This window comes from Oryza brachyantha, chromosome 7 (genome assembly GCF_000231095.2).
Source record: "Oryza brachyantha chromosome 7, ObraRS2, whole genome shotgun sequence".
Taxonomy (NCBI): domain Eukaryota; kingdom Viridiplantae; phylum Streptophyta; class Magnoliopsida; order Poales; family Poaceae; genus Oryza; species Oryza brachyantha.
In genome coordinates this window covers 17,689,271-17,704,463 of record NC_023169.2, presented here as the reverse complement: position 1 = coordinate 17,704,463, position 15,193 = coordinate 17,689,271, and the positions used below count along the sequence as shown (strand labels likewise).

Below are 15,193 nucleotides of genomic sequence, written 5' to 3'. Positions count from 1 at the left end.
AAGCAAGTCGGGGCAGAAGATTTGTGTACACTACACCACCTAACGTTCTCACGTACCCGGCCGGCGCCATAGTGGCATTCCTGTGGCCACACCAGTAGTGGCTAGTGCCTGCCTGCATAGTGCTATGCGAACGCCTGGACGACGACGAGCAGCAGGCGAGGGGAGAGAACGACCGCGGCCTCCTGTCACGGACAACAGTGAGACAGGCTTATGCGTTTAATCGTTCTACATGACATTATTAAAAAAAAAACTTTATCACCGTCCTTTCGTTCATTACTCGTACTGTTAAATAGACAACTTATTCTATACTATTTTTATTTAGTTGTTATATATGTTAAATATACAGGCTGTTATATACAACAATTGTCTCTGTCAGTGTAGATGTGCTAGAAAAATATAAGGGGTGCCTGTTTGGTCGGTATATTTAATTTGCCAAAAGAATTATATATATTCTTATTGCTTTAAAAGTCAACGTTGAAAAATTAACTATGGTGAAAAAACTTTAAAATCAACTCTAAAATTAAGGTTAAAAATTTTAAATTTTAGTTAATAAGTATAAACAAAAGCTTTTGCGTAGGTTGTAATCTCTTATGTTAATACCCACTTGTTTCATGCATATCATCCAAATAATTATAAAAAACTATTTTTTATGAAATAGATTAATATGTGATCTATCACACAATCGTGTGCATCTAAATTCAATCATTATATTATAATAAAACGAATAAATCAAACTATGTTCATGATAAGCATATCTAGAGACATTTATATTTCTAACTTATAGAAGTTAAACTTTTCTTACATATTTCTATAGTAGTATACTCTCTTCGTTTTTTAATTGACGTCGTTGACTTTTAGATCTATATTTAATAACGTTTGATACTTTGTCATATTCAAAAAATATATATATAATTATTGATTGTTTTGTTATGATTTGATTTACTAATAAAATAATTTTAAGTATGATTTATAATTTTACATATTTGAATAAAAAATATGAATAATACGAAAGATCAAACCGCAAATAAAAAATCAACCACATCAATTACATAATAAGTTATTTATTAAATTACTAAATAACTTTAATTGTTTTTCTTAACTCCAAAAGAGCTAGATCACACGGTTTCCCTCCAATCTCCGTCTCGGCGTCTACTTCGGCCTCACCGCGACCGCGACTGCGACTGCGACTGCGCCTCGCGGTCGTCGTCGTCATCGTGCCGACGTAGCCGCAGCGCCCCCGCACCCGGCACCAACTCAACTACCCCAAATCCCCCGCCTCGCACTCGCTCGCTCCTCCTCCTCCCCCGTCGCTGCTACTCCTGCTGGGCGCCCGCGCGCGGGAGCGAAGCGAGCAAGGTCAACCACCGCTACCGGCGCCTGGGGAGGACGTCGGCGCAGGGGGGATGTCGGCGGAGACGCCGGCGTACTGGCTGCGGTGGCAGGTCTTCGTATGCGGCGCCCTCATCGTGCTGCCGACGGCGGCCGCGGCGGCGCTGCTCCCGCACCTGCGCAGGGCGGCGGCGCCCCTCCGCGCGACCGACCTGTGGGTCCCCTGCTGGGCGCGCCTCCACCCGGGCTGGCTCCTCGGCTACCGCGCCTTCGCCCTAGCCGCCGCCGTCGCGCTCCTCGTCCGCCTCATCGTCGGCCGTGGCATCGACCTCTTCTTCTTCTACACCCAGTACGACCTCCTCCTCCTCCAATACCTGATCTTAATTCCCTCGAATAGTCGAGACAAACATCGCACACATCGTTCGTACGAACAGATATGACAAAGATCTTCGTCGTGGATACGCGAGCGTGTTTGTGGTATACAAATTACGTTTAACCAGCAGGAATTGTTCAAAGCGTGCTTTCACATAGCTGGATTGGATAAAGTGCGTAAGTTTATTTGCATATTGATAAGCTGACACTGGCTGTTCACAGTATCTCAGATTTGGAGCTTTCTGCTTTTGGTTTGACCACACTGAACTAATTGCCTCGTGCGGTCGTGCCAGACGAATGGATCTCTCTAATGCTTTAAATACTATTGCAGTGGTTGATTTAGAACTTAAAAGGCATGCGGTTGATCAGTTGATCAGCCCACTTATTGTTGTTTGTATTCCGACTCTTGATTGGATTATTTCCTAACTTCCCTTTTCCTTAGAGGCTCCTAACTGCGCTTTTGACTTTAATTCTCCCTTGAATTTGCAGGTGGACATTTTTATTAGTCGTGATATATTTTGCGGTATGTTCTCTGATCCCAAATTGTTTGTGCAGCCTTTTCTTTTGGGTGTGCTTACTTATGTGTTTATATATTTTTATATCCTATCCTCGTTATTATTTCTAGCTTGCCTGATGTTTGATGCCTTCACTGATTTTGTGTGTACTATTCTTAGTTTGCAACTGCTATATCAGCTCATGGATGTTGGGTTTACTCAAAGAATGACTTGAAGGAAGCTGACGAATCCCATGAATTTCTTAACGATGGTGAGGAAAATCGTGACTTTTCCGCTTCTTCTGAAGAGACTAAAAGGGATGAGGAGAACATCACAAACTATCATGAACATATAGCAAATGAGAGAAGAGCTGGATTATGGGGACGTTGCATGCAAATCATTTACCAGGTTTGAATTCACATGCCCTTCTGGAATTCCAAGTATGGACATACTATGTGCTTTGGTTACAATACTGACATTCTAAATCGCTACTGGTTTTATGAAATTTATACACATTAGTAACACCTGATGTCATATTTGATTTGAGTAAACTTCACAAAACCATGGGTACCATGGACCAAGTTTCACAAAACCACAGGGTTTTTGTTACGTGGCACATAACCACAGGTATTATGGCCATTGAGTCCCATAAAACCACACTTCTGACCGATTATTATTTAATGAGTAAATTTCACAAAAGCATGGGTACTATAAACCAAGTTTCACAAAACCACAGGATTTTTGCTATGTGACACATAACCACATGTATTATGGCCATTGAGTTTCATAAAACCACGCTTCTGACCAATTATTATTTACTCCACCGTAATTAAGGGTTACAAGATTACGTATAAATTTATATCAAATTTATATTTTCTTTGACACATCATATATATGTTGTAGTCACCTAAGATTATGCATTTTTATTTTGATATAGTATTAAGTTCAATTGGTTAATGGTGTGGTTTTGTCAAAAATCATAATATGCAGGGTTATGTGCCACACGTCACAACCCATATGGTTTTGTGCAACTTGAACCATGATATATGTAGTTTCGTGAAATTTACTCTATTTGAATCATGTGCATGTGCTAAGCTAGAGCAAGTTCATCACCTGGTTGCTTGGGACTATTCAGCTCAAAAAACTAATCTAATGCCATAGCTACGTTTTATGTTATCCATGTTATTTAGCAATCAACACAATCTACCATGCTCAAACTTATTGTATTTTAGTCACCTTTTCTTTTCTTTCGCTGTTTTTTTACCTTATTTCCTTCTTTCCTTTTCTAAGATCTTTCTGCCTGCACCATGGGTACTGAGCTTCTGCGCTAACAAACTATATCATGCTGCTGCCTGTTTTGCAGACTAGTGCAGGTGCGGCAATGCTGACTGATCTGACATTTTGGGGACTTCTCGTGCCATTCTTTTACCGTGACAAGTTTGGGCTTGCCTTTGTATGTAATTTCAGGATGTTTATTCTGCTTGAAGAGTAAATCAGTTTTATTGACAACCCTTATTATGTTCCAGTGGTGCATAGTACTTGCTATACTGAGCTATATGAATCACATTGCAAAATCCAAACCCATGGTCTGTGACAAAATTTAATATGCTAGTAGTATTAAAGCATAGACCATCTAATAGTAATGAACAGCCAGGGGTTGTAGCTGGTGAAATAAAGAATTGTTTTATATTTTTGGCTGACCTTGTCCTTTAAAATTTCATGTAGGTTACTGATGGCATGCACACTCTTAATGCTGTTTTTCTACTGATTGATACATTTCTCAACAATATGGTAAGACTAAGTCATATTGTCATGCCTTTTGCCTTGGTTGGTTTGATTATTTTAAACTTGACTGTTTTCACTCCTTTCAGCCCTTCCCCTGGTACCGCTTGGCTTTCTTTGTATTTTGGAGCTGTGCCTATGTAACCTTCCAATGGGTCCTTCATGCTTCTGGAGCTATATCCTGGTAAGTTATCCCCTCTGCTGCCGTTTACTTACTGCATTGTAATGGAATCCCTTGAGTGCCTTCAGTTTGCCATGTTATAGAGCGTCCAGTAAGAAAAAGATGAAAAGTTAGAATGTCGTTTGTGTATTCAAATCACATTGATACTTCAAGAAAAAGGGAGAACTGGCACTAGATGTTTTTTAAAAAATACAATATAAAGTAGAGAGGTTCTGTAGAATGCTGCAATAGGTTGTACATGGTCATTGCGGCATTTCCATGCCCATATGCCAGGGTTTATCAAAGAGATATGGAGTATGGACATGTACGTTCTGAACAGATCATGACCACGTGACAATTAACGCTAGAGATCTATACTCTACCCACCATTCCTACCTATCAGTGAAATTTATTGCTTCTCTTGGACCATTTTGTACATGTATGAGCGTTCTGATCACGTTTGGTTTTTATTAATAGAGATGCAAAACCGTTTGTGCTCAAATTTGTAAAGCCATATCACAATAAAATCAGCGCTGCTATATTACGACCAAGTTCTACGACTAAAAACATGCAGCCATCAATCAATTAAAGGAGTGACACTGCAGCCGTTGATCAATTTAGCCGTACGTAGCACAACTTAATTGTACGCATAGCAATTTCCTAATAAAATACACTTATATTTCTAATATGTGCATTATTTCAAGTGTGAGTTTGAAACAGGGGCTTGTGTGTTGTTGCGCACAGTAAGAAAGAGTTTTTCTATTTTTTTGAGTTTTACCTATAGTGTTGTAAATCATTTTTCCATATTCTCCAGGTGGCCATACCCATTTCTTGACCTTTCATCATCTGGCGCTCCTCTATGGTATGCTGTTGCTCACCTCAGTTTATCAAACCATCCATCCATCCATCCATCAATTTTGTTGTCCTCACAACACCAATTATGCTGTTGCTTAATTTTGTTTTGTTGTCCTCACAACACAAATTATTTCCCTGCAGGTATCTCGCTATGGCCATTGCTCATATCCCTTGCTTCTTTCTCTACTGGGCTATTGTCAAGGCGAAGCAGACTTACTTCCCCAGATTGTTTCCACATGCTTATGTGAGAAGCTAGATCCTTCTTCTAACATACGTATAATTGTATGCAACTTATATAAATAAGTACATAGAGTAATTTATCTTCATGTATAGTCTGGTAGATTAGCGATCCATCGAACAGGGCTGAATTCTAAAGCCCATCGGAACAAAACTTCGATGAAATGAAATACGAAGAGTTTTAAGTTTAAACATACATACATTAATACATAGCCTCTTCTATTCTGTCGCATAGCAGCAGACTAGATTCATTATCTATGGATGCTAATGAATTTAGACATATATATAAATCATATATATTCATTAATCGATAAATTTAGGTAAAGCTAGAAAATCACTACGTATTTGCTTAAGGACTGGAACATTGGAACTGAAGTTCAGATAATGCTGAATGTCAAACGAGAATATTTGGTGCTAGTGGATCTTAAAAAATTTCGGTCCTTTCAGAACAGATTTTGCCTTCAACCAAAGCAAAATCATGCTGCATAATTGCATTGTGTTATGAAGCCCACATTTTGATACAATTGACATAATCAATCATGTGCTAAGCTATATTCACAGTGAAAAAAAAGCCCCAATCCCAATGTTTCTCATCAGAAACTACAATTAGAAGAGGATATATATACATATTATCCCTCACCTCCTCGATCGAATCAAAACTCGAGCTATGCACAATTAGGGCACTACGACCTCAATCCCCAATTTCCCCCAATTAGTTGGGGGATTCGGCGCCACCGCGATCGCAGAAGCAATCTCACAGCCTCTGCTTGTCGCCGCCGGCGGGCCTCCCCGACGACGACGCGATCCTCTTGACGAAGTCGGCGAAGGCGTCGGCGTAGTTGGGCCCGGTCTGCAGCCGCACCAGGTTCGTCCGGTAAGGTATCAGGATCGTCTTAAGCCCTGCAAACGCATGAACGCATTGGAATACGCAATGGGCGTGTGTTGGATTTATTTGGGGGGGGGGGGGGTGGGTGGAGAGCTGACCGAAGATGCACATGGAGCGGTAGACGGCGGCGGCGGCGACGCCGTCGACGGCGCGGGTCTGGCGGCTGGTCTGGAGGCAGCGGAGGAAGGCGAGGTCGGCGCGGAGGAGCTGGGCCTGGTCGTGGGTGTCGTAGGCCATGTCGTGGCAGTAGCAGCAGAAGTCGAGGTGGTCGAGGGGGCGGCGGTCCCAGAGCACGGAGCCGGCCTCCTTGCCGCTCGACCAGTTGGGGCCGCAGTAGTGGCCGTAGCGCGGGAACATCCGCGACAGCCACGCCCGCGTCCCGCCGTGCCACGGCAGCTGCGCCACGTACGGCCGGAACAGCGGCACCGCGCACCCCACCAGCTGCCTCTCCGCCTCCGCCTCCTTCTCCGCCGCCTCCCTCCGCACCGCCGCAGCGTTCGCGGCCGGCTGCTTCGCGCGCTCGCGGCGGGGGAGGACGAGGGAGGAGAGGAAGGAGATGAGCCTGTCGACGCCGAGCGGCCGCGGCGCGGGCGGGGGCGCTTCACCGGCCGCGGGGGATGCGGCCGGGTGGGGGCGGCGGAGGAGAGCGGCCGGGTTGAGGGCGAGGCGGAGCGGAGGCGGCTTGGAAGGGGGAGGCGAGGCGGCGACCTCCATTGCTGCGGCGGACCCCGCTTCCTCCGCGCGTCGCGTCGCCGTCGCCGTCGCCGTCGCCGTCACGGCGGTGCCGGTTCCTGCGGCGCACGGTGGTGGCGTGTGGCTGTGCGGATTTGTTACGCTTTTCTTTGGGTTGTTTGTTTTGTTTGGGAGAGGGTTGGGTGGGGCCGGGTTATTTGTTTGAGGCGGGGATTGGGCGGGCGGGTGGTTCGCCGGTTTTGGGTGGTGGGAGGGATAAAACGGAGAGGAGGAGGATTCTGGAGGCCCCGGCGCGGCGGAAGGCCGACGCGTGGTGCCGTGACTCGTCTCTCGCTCGCTACGTTGGGCGCTTCCTTCCTCCTCTCGCCGACCTGACCTGGGATCTGCGGTTACAGTAAAAACCACGAGGTTATCATGAGATAACTGCGTGATAACATAAAGCCTGGCTGTGATTGCTTTTGCCGGGACGCCGTTCGTTTCGTTTTTGGGTTGCCGGTTTGGAACGGTGGGGGGAAGTCGGCCAGCGTGTAGGGGTGACCTATGTCTAGCCAGCACGAAACAATTAGGCCGTAGCCCTGCTTTTTCAATAAAGCTGGTTCGAAAGACACAGAGTATACCGGGATTACCGGTTTCCCAATCCAAAAACATAGCAGCAAAAGCTGGCCAAAATGATCATCTATTTACACCAACAGAACTAAAGCAAGACAACAAAACATTAGCCAACACCCGTCCTAGTCTCCCTGAATCTTCGCACTGAAAACTGAAGCGCTTCAATTCAATCTTCCAGTAAACTGACTTCGCTCTCCTTCAGCAAGGATTTCCACTGTAATAAGAAACAAACCACCCGGAGAGGGATGGAAATAAGAGATTTAGTAATCAAATTTCTAAACACCGTATCATTTCTAACAGTCCAGAACTGCCGCAAGCAAACAAAAACGAACTCTATGATGTGTAGAATAACGATGCCAGAAAGTAGAGTTAACAAAATCATCGAAATTAGAAGGGATTCTATTCCACCCTAAGACATCTCTACGAATGCACCAAACAAAAACAGCAATTGGACATTGGAAGAAAATATGAACAGAATCTTCAAAGGAGCCGCACAATTGACAAAACCCCGATCCTTCCCATCTCATTTTCTTTAATTGTCCCGCTGATTGAATTTTATTTTTCCAAGCCAACCAAAGAAAATGCTTAAATTTCAGGGGAACAGGGCAGCTCCACAGATTTCTCATCTCATTATCTACAACCCCCCTAAAGGTTAATATCCGATACATCGATACGATACATCGATAGAAGTATAACTCCCTTTCTTATCTACAACCCAACACCTCAGAGTTAGTATGCAGAAGAGACATCAATCTAATAAGGTTATCTAACTCTTCTCACTGCAGTCTATCCACATGGTTAAAAACTCTTCTAAAGATGAGAGTATGCAAACCATGAGTCAGAATATAGTTCAGAGACACCTCTTGTTGATTACTAATCTCATAGAAAATTTTCACTATTATATTCTTATAAAAACTTCAAACAAAATAGATGTTTTTTTCTCGACGCTAACATCTCTATCATCAAGGTACTATTGCTCGATACCGATCACCCTGACAACAAGTACCACCGCAGGCAATAAACTGGCATGGAGGGGGCTCAGCTCTGATTCTCGACATCAAATACTAGTAAGTGGCACCAATTAGATGTGTTGGCTCTGCTGACATTTACATCGAGCCCTTCTATCAGTGGCCGATCATCTAAGCTCAATTAAAAAAAATTAACCAATTAAGCACCACGGTAAATATCTACTTGCATTCTAGTCTTCATCGGTGTATTTCTTTCCTCTGTATTTTTTATTAACGATCCTTAATTAGCATAATATAACAAATAGACACCATTTTCCAAAAAAAAAAAAGACTGCACTGAGGGGATTCAAACCCAGATGGCCAAGGTGAAGCCTTGGCGCATTGAACCACTCCTAGGGACGGCAATTGGACCCATGGGTCCGGGGCACCAACGGGTTTTGTATCCGGTGGATATGGGTATGGGTGGATATTTACACCTATGGGTTTATGGGCATGGCCTCGTGAAGTTATGGATTGGGTACGAATTTTAGATTTAACCCATGAGTATCCATTGTAGCCCCAAAAATCTAATGACAAGTTGAAATACTTGGTAAATAGTATGCTTATTGTGTTCGGTATTATAAATCGGGAGCACGAGATAATTGTTAATGCATGAATGGATGCTTGCATCAATATGATGTGATGACTCAGCGTTAGAGTTCGACGTGCTTAGTTTTACTTGCTTCTTGTTGTATTCTTTTCATTTTCTTGTTACTATATTAATCAATTATCAACAGTATTTGTTTGCTGTCTGCAATTATATATTGAAAAACCTCAATATACTCATGGAGATGTCTCGTTTAGGATATTTTTGTTTGAGATGGTTTCAATGTACCCATTGGGTTTCGGATACCCAGCGGGTGTGGGTATGGGTTTAGTTTTGCATTCATAAAGGTTTACGAGTATGTGTTTAGCTTACTGTCATGGGTTTTGTGACGGGTGGATTTTTACAAAACCCGTCCCAAACCCTACCCATTGCCATCCCTAACCACTCCAGACGGGACCAAATAAAAATCTTAGTATCTTGCTCCCATCTTTTCGTTTATGTTTATAAGCTAAAATTTTAAATTTAAACTTAGATTTGATTTTAGAATCTTTTCACCAAATATTTTTTTCAATCTTGACTTTCATGTCGCTAAGAATACGTATATAAAATTTTTATTCAAAAAATATTTTTTTGTTTACAAATATTATTTGACTTTTTTCCATGAAACATCCAACAATCGCCTTTCTTCTAGGTTAGCTCAGCACCAATAATTTTGGCGTCGATCAAGATGACTTAGCTTATTGACAACGTGTGCTCAGCGGATCATTTTTGGATAAGTTTTTTTTTCATTTTTACGATATTTTAAAGATCTATTTATATAGAATAAGTTTTGACTGGTTGCCGGTTCGGTCCTTGCCTCCTAGCGGAAGGAGGAAGCAGAGCATCCTCTGCTTTGCAGCAAAAGGCTGTGCTTGAGACCCTTTAATTTTACAGGATTTTTACATGAAACTGCTAATTTTCTATACAATCTCCATAAAATCCGTCTGTTCCAAATAAGGAAGACCTTAATTTTACGTTCGTAGCATTAACATAGTTTGTTCTGGCCAACGACAAAAACCTGACTGTTTCTGGGTATGTTTCCAGCAAGCATACTGCATAGCATGTTCAGCAAATAGATGATACACACTGACCACAATCTTGAAGTCGTATACTATCACGGAGGAGTTCGCATGGTGTCAAGACAAACTGCCAATGCTTGTTGTACAACAAAAGAATATACATATTCTGTGACATTGGTTGAATTCAATAGGAGCGATCGGCTAATTTTCCTCTGGAATCCCACTACACCCGGCCCATCTGAAAATTTTGACCAAAAATTGGCCACCGGAGTGGCAGCTAGAAATAGTCAGTATGGGCAAAAAAAGACTGTTACACTTTAAAATTTGAAACGAATGTTTGGTTCAGCTCATTTGTTTGACTCGATAAACTCCCGGTATTCCTTCTTCATTTTAACACCAGAGACAGTCCTGCATGGTCCAAGGTTAAAAAAGGATAAGAATGGATATACTATGGCAACATATTAACTAGGCAGCTTGGGAGAAACGACCGATGATAAGGTATATATATAGGCGAGTAGCAACCAAACAACTCCAAGTAAAGACTGCGAACCTGAGCATTTCTTTATTTTTAAAAAACTGAACACATGGTGTTCCCATGATGCCTGCAGCTTCTGCTATTTCAGGATCCTCCTCGATGTCAATTTCAACAAAATGAACATGTTCATTGTACTCGTCTATAACCTGAAAAGATTATCAAAAAACTAACATAAGCACAGCTGATATCATATAACTGTGTTTCTATAGAATGGTCCTTCACCCGATGTTGGTTGAGCAACAATAGATCCATTGGTTGAGTTACTGCTTATAAGCCAAAAAAATAAACGATGCAACAGGAAATGATTTGGGGGGCAGGACTTGTATACTTCTACTCTTAGTGGTTTAAAAATCAAGGCTGAAAAATACAAGGCAATGAAAAAACACAAATTAGTTTAAACTTAAGTTTCAAAATTCAAATCTGGCTGCGTCTTATATAACCATCAGTTCTACTAGGTTTATCAAGAAGCACTGAAAAACCCTGTGTTGTCCAGACTCCAGAGCACAAGAACATCACAAAGTTAGCACCTTGAAATGGTACCTAACCCACAAATATTGTGGATCAAATAATGAACTTTAAAACCATTAGCTCAAGGTGGCCTACTGGAATGTCACAGTCACTATAAATGCACAATGATCGAGGAACTGGATGGCCAAGAAGACTAGCTGTGTATGAAGGCCATTTTATTTGTATAGACTGAGAACCTGTGATGATTGAAGTCCAATTTCAAATTTCAAGAACAAACCTTGTTCAGAATTGGTTTTAAGGTTCTGCAGGGACCACATGTCGGAGAAGTATATAGAACACAGACAAGCCTTGGACTTTCATGGTATACTTTACGGAGTGCATACTGCAAGGAAGTAAGTTCAAATCAGTTTTGACATAAATGTTTGCACCAATACAATGCAACAGTACAAGCAAATTTGTTAGGTACCTGTCCCCTGTGCTTTGTGTGAGAAATGTCAAAGCCCATCTCAACATCTCTGTCTGTAATTTCCTTTGGTTTTTCTTCACGAACAGGCTGTAGTTTAATAAAAATTAGAATAAAGAGTGTCTCTTAAGTCTGGTTGGTTGCTAGAGATGATTAGCTAAGAAAGCTAAAGATTCATTGAGTATACATACTGTACTATGAGATAGTTTTTGTTCCATCCTTTTACATTTCTAGAATAAATCTATTTCAATTTCACATAGCGATGCCAATACATGCTTATAAAGTCAAAACTCAAATTTCATATGTGGTATAAAAGCCCAAAATGGTTTTCATAGCATTGCTATATATGGCAACTAAAGCACCTAACTTAGACGAAAAAGACCAACAGCAGAAATTCCTGTGGAGTTTGGTGTAACAGTGATCATAGACAAAATTGGACAGTGGACAGCCAGCCTCCATTGGAACAACAGTAATTGAGATAAATAATGTAGACAGAAGCATCAATCACCAAAGAGATATGCTGCGTAGCAGGATAATACCTGGTGAAATTCAACAAGAAGATCATTGGCAACTAAGTATCTTTCCACTGACAAAGCAGCTACACAACCAGATCCAGCTGCAGTAACAGCTTGCCTCCATTCATGATCCTGAATATAAACACTAAAAAACATCAAAACTAGAATGGTGGAAGTGGATAAGAAATTGGCCAAAAGATACTCATTCTCAATTTCACGAAATTATGTGAACAATGAGCTAGGCAAAGGCCCCACAGCTTGATACTAGCACAACATAAATTCCATTTCCTACAAGGTATCTTCCAATTCAGCTATTATTCAAATATAAGAAGACATGATGTACAAGTGCGCAACAAGCCTATGACAAGACATGACATACTAATGATAATGGCACATATGAACTGTGGCAGGTATATTCAAATGCCAAGAGCAAAACATATTATAGCCATGTAGAAATTACATACATGAAGTGATGGATGGAGTTACCTGCACATCACCAGCAGCAAATACGCCATCAACTGATGTTTTTGCAGTGCCCTCTTCAACCAAAATATAACCAGCATTGTCAAGATCAATTTGACCTTGTAACAGCTGACTGTTCGGAGTATGTCCTATGCCATAAAATAGACCTTTCACCTCAAGAACTGATTCCTCTTCCGTGTCAGTTCTCTTCAATTGAATACCAGACATCTGGCCTTTGTTATTGCTGACAACATCCACAGCTTCTGTATTGAAATGTACTGTTATGTTGGGATTGTTGAGTACTCTGAAACATTCGCCATAATCAACCTGTTAACCAAACATCCAGGGAATTGAAAATTTTACCTCATTAATATTTCATGCAACTGAAGAGGAGCTAACATCCTTCAGAACATAGCAAATTCATGTATATATAATTTACAGAATGTTTGGTCCTCAGGTTTGTCTTAAAGATAAACCGATATTCGATTTCCATTATCTAATATGGTGAGCTAAAAGTGAGCCAAGCTACAAAGTTGCATAGTCCACATCAGGTGTTAATTGTAATACTATTTGATGGCTGTAGCCCGCATAGATATAACTATGCCCTTGTAAGCCAGATCTTAAAGGCAAATGGGTTATAAAAATGAAAATATACTACAGCTGAAAAGAAGAAAGCAATCCTCATGTCCTATCATGGTCGTTTAAGCTATTAACAAATGCTAACACACAAAATAAGTGAGGTCTAACAATTCATGGGCAAGATGTTTACATGAACAGAATAGTCACTTACAGATAAATCTCATATAAATATATAGAGGATAAGACTTGAAAGTGCATTACCGGTCCTGCATAGCTTTGGATGCTCGTAGCTGATCCTTTCGAACAAGTAGATGAACATGACGGGCATATTTTGTCAAATATATTGCTTCCTCTGTAGCTGTATCACCACCTCCAACAACTGCAAGAACTTGACCCTTAAAGAGCGGGGACGCTCCATCACATATTGCGCATGCACTGATACCTCTACTCCAAAATTCATCTTCACGAGGTAATCGAAGGCGCTTAGCAGTAGCACCAGTAGCAATGATTAAACTATGGCATTTCACCTGTATAGGAGACTCACTGGGATGAGCGCAGCAAAAATGCTATCCAAAGTAGCTGTGTGCACTATAAATTGTAACATATGACTGCTATATCAAACTGGTCATTATACTTATAGAAAGAGAAGTTACAGCACACCTAAAGAACTAAAGCACATGACTTGGCAAGAGTGTAAGAGCTAATTAAGTTAACCATATAAAAATTGTTTACCAATAGTCCTTCCCTGACAGAACTTTTGACCAGCTCTCTTTTGTTTCATTCATAATTGAATGGTTGATAGTTTTGTTTACATCATACTAATACAGTAGTACCTCTTAAAAGAAAAATCGCTATTATCAAGAATATTGAATTACCATAAAGTACACAAACAAACAATGACACCTTGTGGAAAAGGTGGACTAGCACAGTGATGCTTACCTCACGATCACTACTACGAATAACAAACGGTCTGCTCTTTACGTTCACGAACTCAACATCCTCTTGGTGAAGCTCAGCACCCCACCGCTCTGCTTGCTTCCGCATTCTGGCATAACCCATGGTCCCACGATGATATGAGCAAGTGAGCTTAACATTAACTAATCAATTCAAAACAGGGCAATGAAATGAGCACTGTTACTTGTCCATTAGATCAGGTCCAGTTATTCCATCCGGAAAGCCGGGAAAATTCTCCACCTCGGTGGTGGTCATCAGCTGCCCACCAGGCACGCCACCGACCTGGTAGCCTTCGAACACGACGGGCTTCAGGTTCGCCCGAGCAGCGTAAATCGCGGCGGTGTACCCTGCCGGGCCAGAGCCAATGATCACCAAGTTCTCCACTCCCTTGCCGAGATCTGCACCAACAACTCGCCGCCTTTAGCTCCACCAGAGCAGCACCAGATCGAATGCGAGAAGCACGCAGGCAAACTCGCACGGCGTGGACTTGTTACAATCTAGAATCTCTGAAGCAAGAGAGAGGTAGATATAGAGAGATAGAGAGAGAGCAAGCGCACCTGATGGAGGCGGGGATGCGGGGGCCTCGTCGTCGACGGCGGCGGGGGAGGCGGACGCGCGCAGCGCCCTGGGGGAAGCGCCGGGAGGCGCGGGCAGCGGGCGGCAGGAATGGCGGAAGAGGGCCCTGCGGCGGCGGGAGGAGGGCGGCGCGGCCGAGTGGGCGGCGGCCACGACGGCGAGGCGCGTGAGCGCCATCGCGAGGGGGGAAGAGAAGAGAGGCGGCGGAACGGAGGAGGAGGAGGACTGGTGTGTGTGGAGTAGAGGAGGATGCGAATGGGTGGGTGGATAGGGGGTGGTGGGTCGTGCGTGCGGGGGGTGGTGCGGTTGCGGTGCGCGCGGCCGAGGCTGGTTGGTTCTCCTCCCGTTTCCGTTCCCCGAGACCCCGACCTTGGTTTCTTCTGCCCCCACCTCGCTCCGCCGTTGTCCTTTCCGCCGTTGAGCTTTCATCGACCACAAACTGCAGTTCCTTGGCGGCTCCTCCGTCCAGACCTTGTTGGGCTTGCGTGCTTGGATGTTAATCGTCTCTGTACAAACATGTTTACTTTAGTTGCCAAGCGTGGCCAAGACAAACAGTAGTCATCGTTTGGGTGACCAGAGAGAAAAGTGAGACGGCACAATTTAGAGCGATGG

At 42.8% G+C, this 15,193-nt stretch overlaps 3 protein-coding genes across 3 annotated transcripts; 1 reads left to right on the top strand and 2 right to left on the bottom strand.

The window, feature by feature from the left end:
* Window positions 1-1,230: 1,230 nt before the first annotated feature.
* Window positions 1,231-5,459, top strand: LOC102716336. The gene is made up of 8 exons (XM_015839271.2): window positions 1,231-1,678; window positions 2,191-2,224; window positions 2,376-2,603; window positions 3,559-3,648; window positions 3,921-3,986; window positions 4,067-4,161; window positions 4,952-4,999; window positions 5,134-5,459. The coding sequence occupies exons 1-8, from the start codon at window positions 1,404-1,406 to the stop codon at window positions 5,246-5,248; spliced, it is 951 nt and encodes a 316-aa protein (XP_015694757.2). The 5' UTR covers window positions 1,231-1,403; the 3' UTR covers window positions 5,249-5,459.
* A 139-nt stretch (window positions 5,460-5,598) lies between these two features.
* LOC121054971 lies at window positions 5,599-7,171 on the bottom strand. Its single transcript, XM_040526242.1, has 2 exons — window positions 6,214-7,171; window positions 5,599-6,129 (listed from the first exon to the last, which is right to left on the bottom strand). The coding sequence occupies exons 1-2, from the start codon at window positions 6,827-6,829 to the stop codon at window positions 5,984-5,986; spliced, it is 762 nt and encodes a 253-aa protein (XP_040382176.1). The 5' UTR covers window positions 6,830-7,171; the 3' UTR covers window positions 5,599-5,983.
* A 2,975-nt stretch (window positions 7,172-10,146) lies between these two features.
* LOC102716057 (thioredoxin reductase NTRC) lies at window positions 10,147-14,810 on the bottom strand. The gene is made up of 10 exons (XM_006658850.3): window positions 14,563-14,810; window positions 14,190-14,403; window positions 13,991-14,096; window positions 13,313-13,578; window positions 12,497-12,776; window positions 12,035-12,142; window positions 11,499-11,585; window positions 11,310-11,414; window positions 10,580-10,710; window positions 10,147-10,437 (listed from the first exon to the last, which is right to left on the bottom strand). Exons 1-10 carry the CDS (start codon window positions 14,756-14,758, stop codon window positions 10,377-10,379), a joined length of 1,554 nt encoding a protein of 517 aa, XP_006658913.2. The 5' UTR covers window positions 14,759-14,810; the 3' UTR covers window positions 10,147-10,376.
* Window positions 14,811-15,193: the final 383 nt, after the last annotated feature.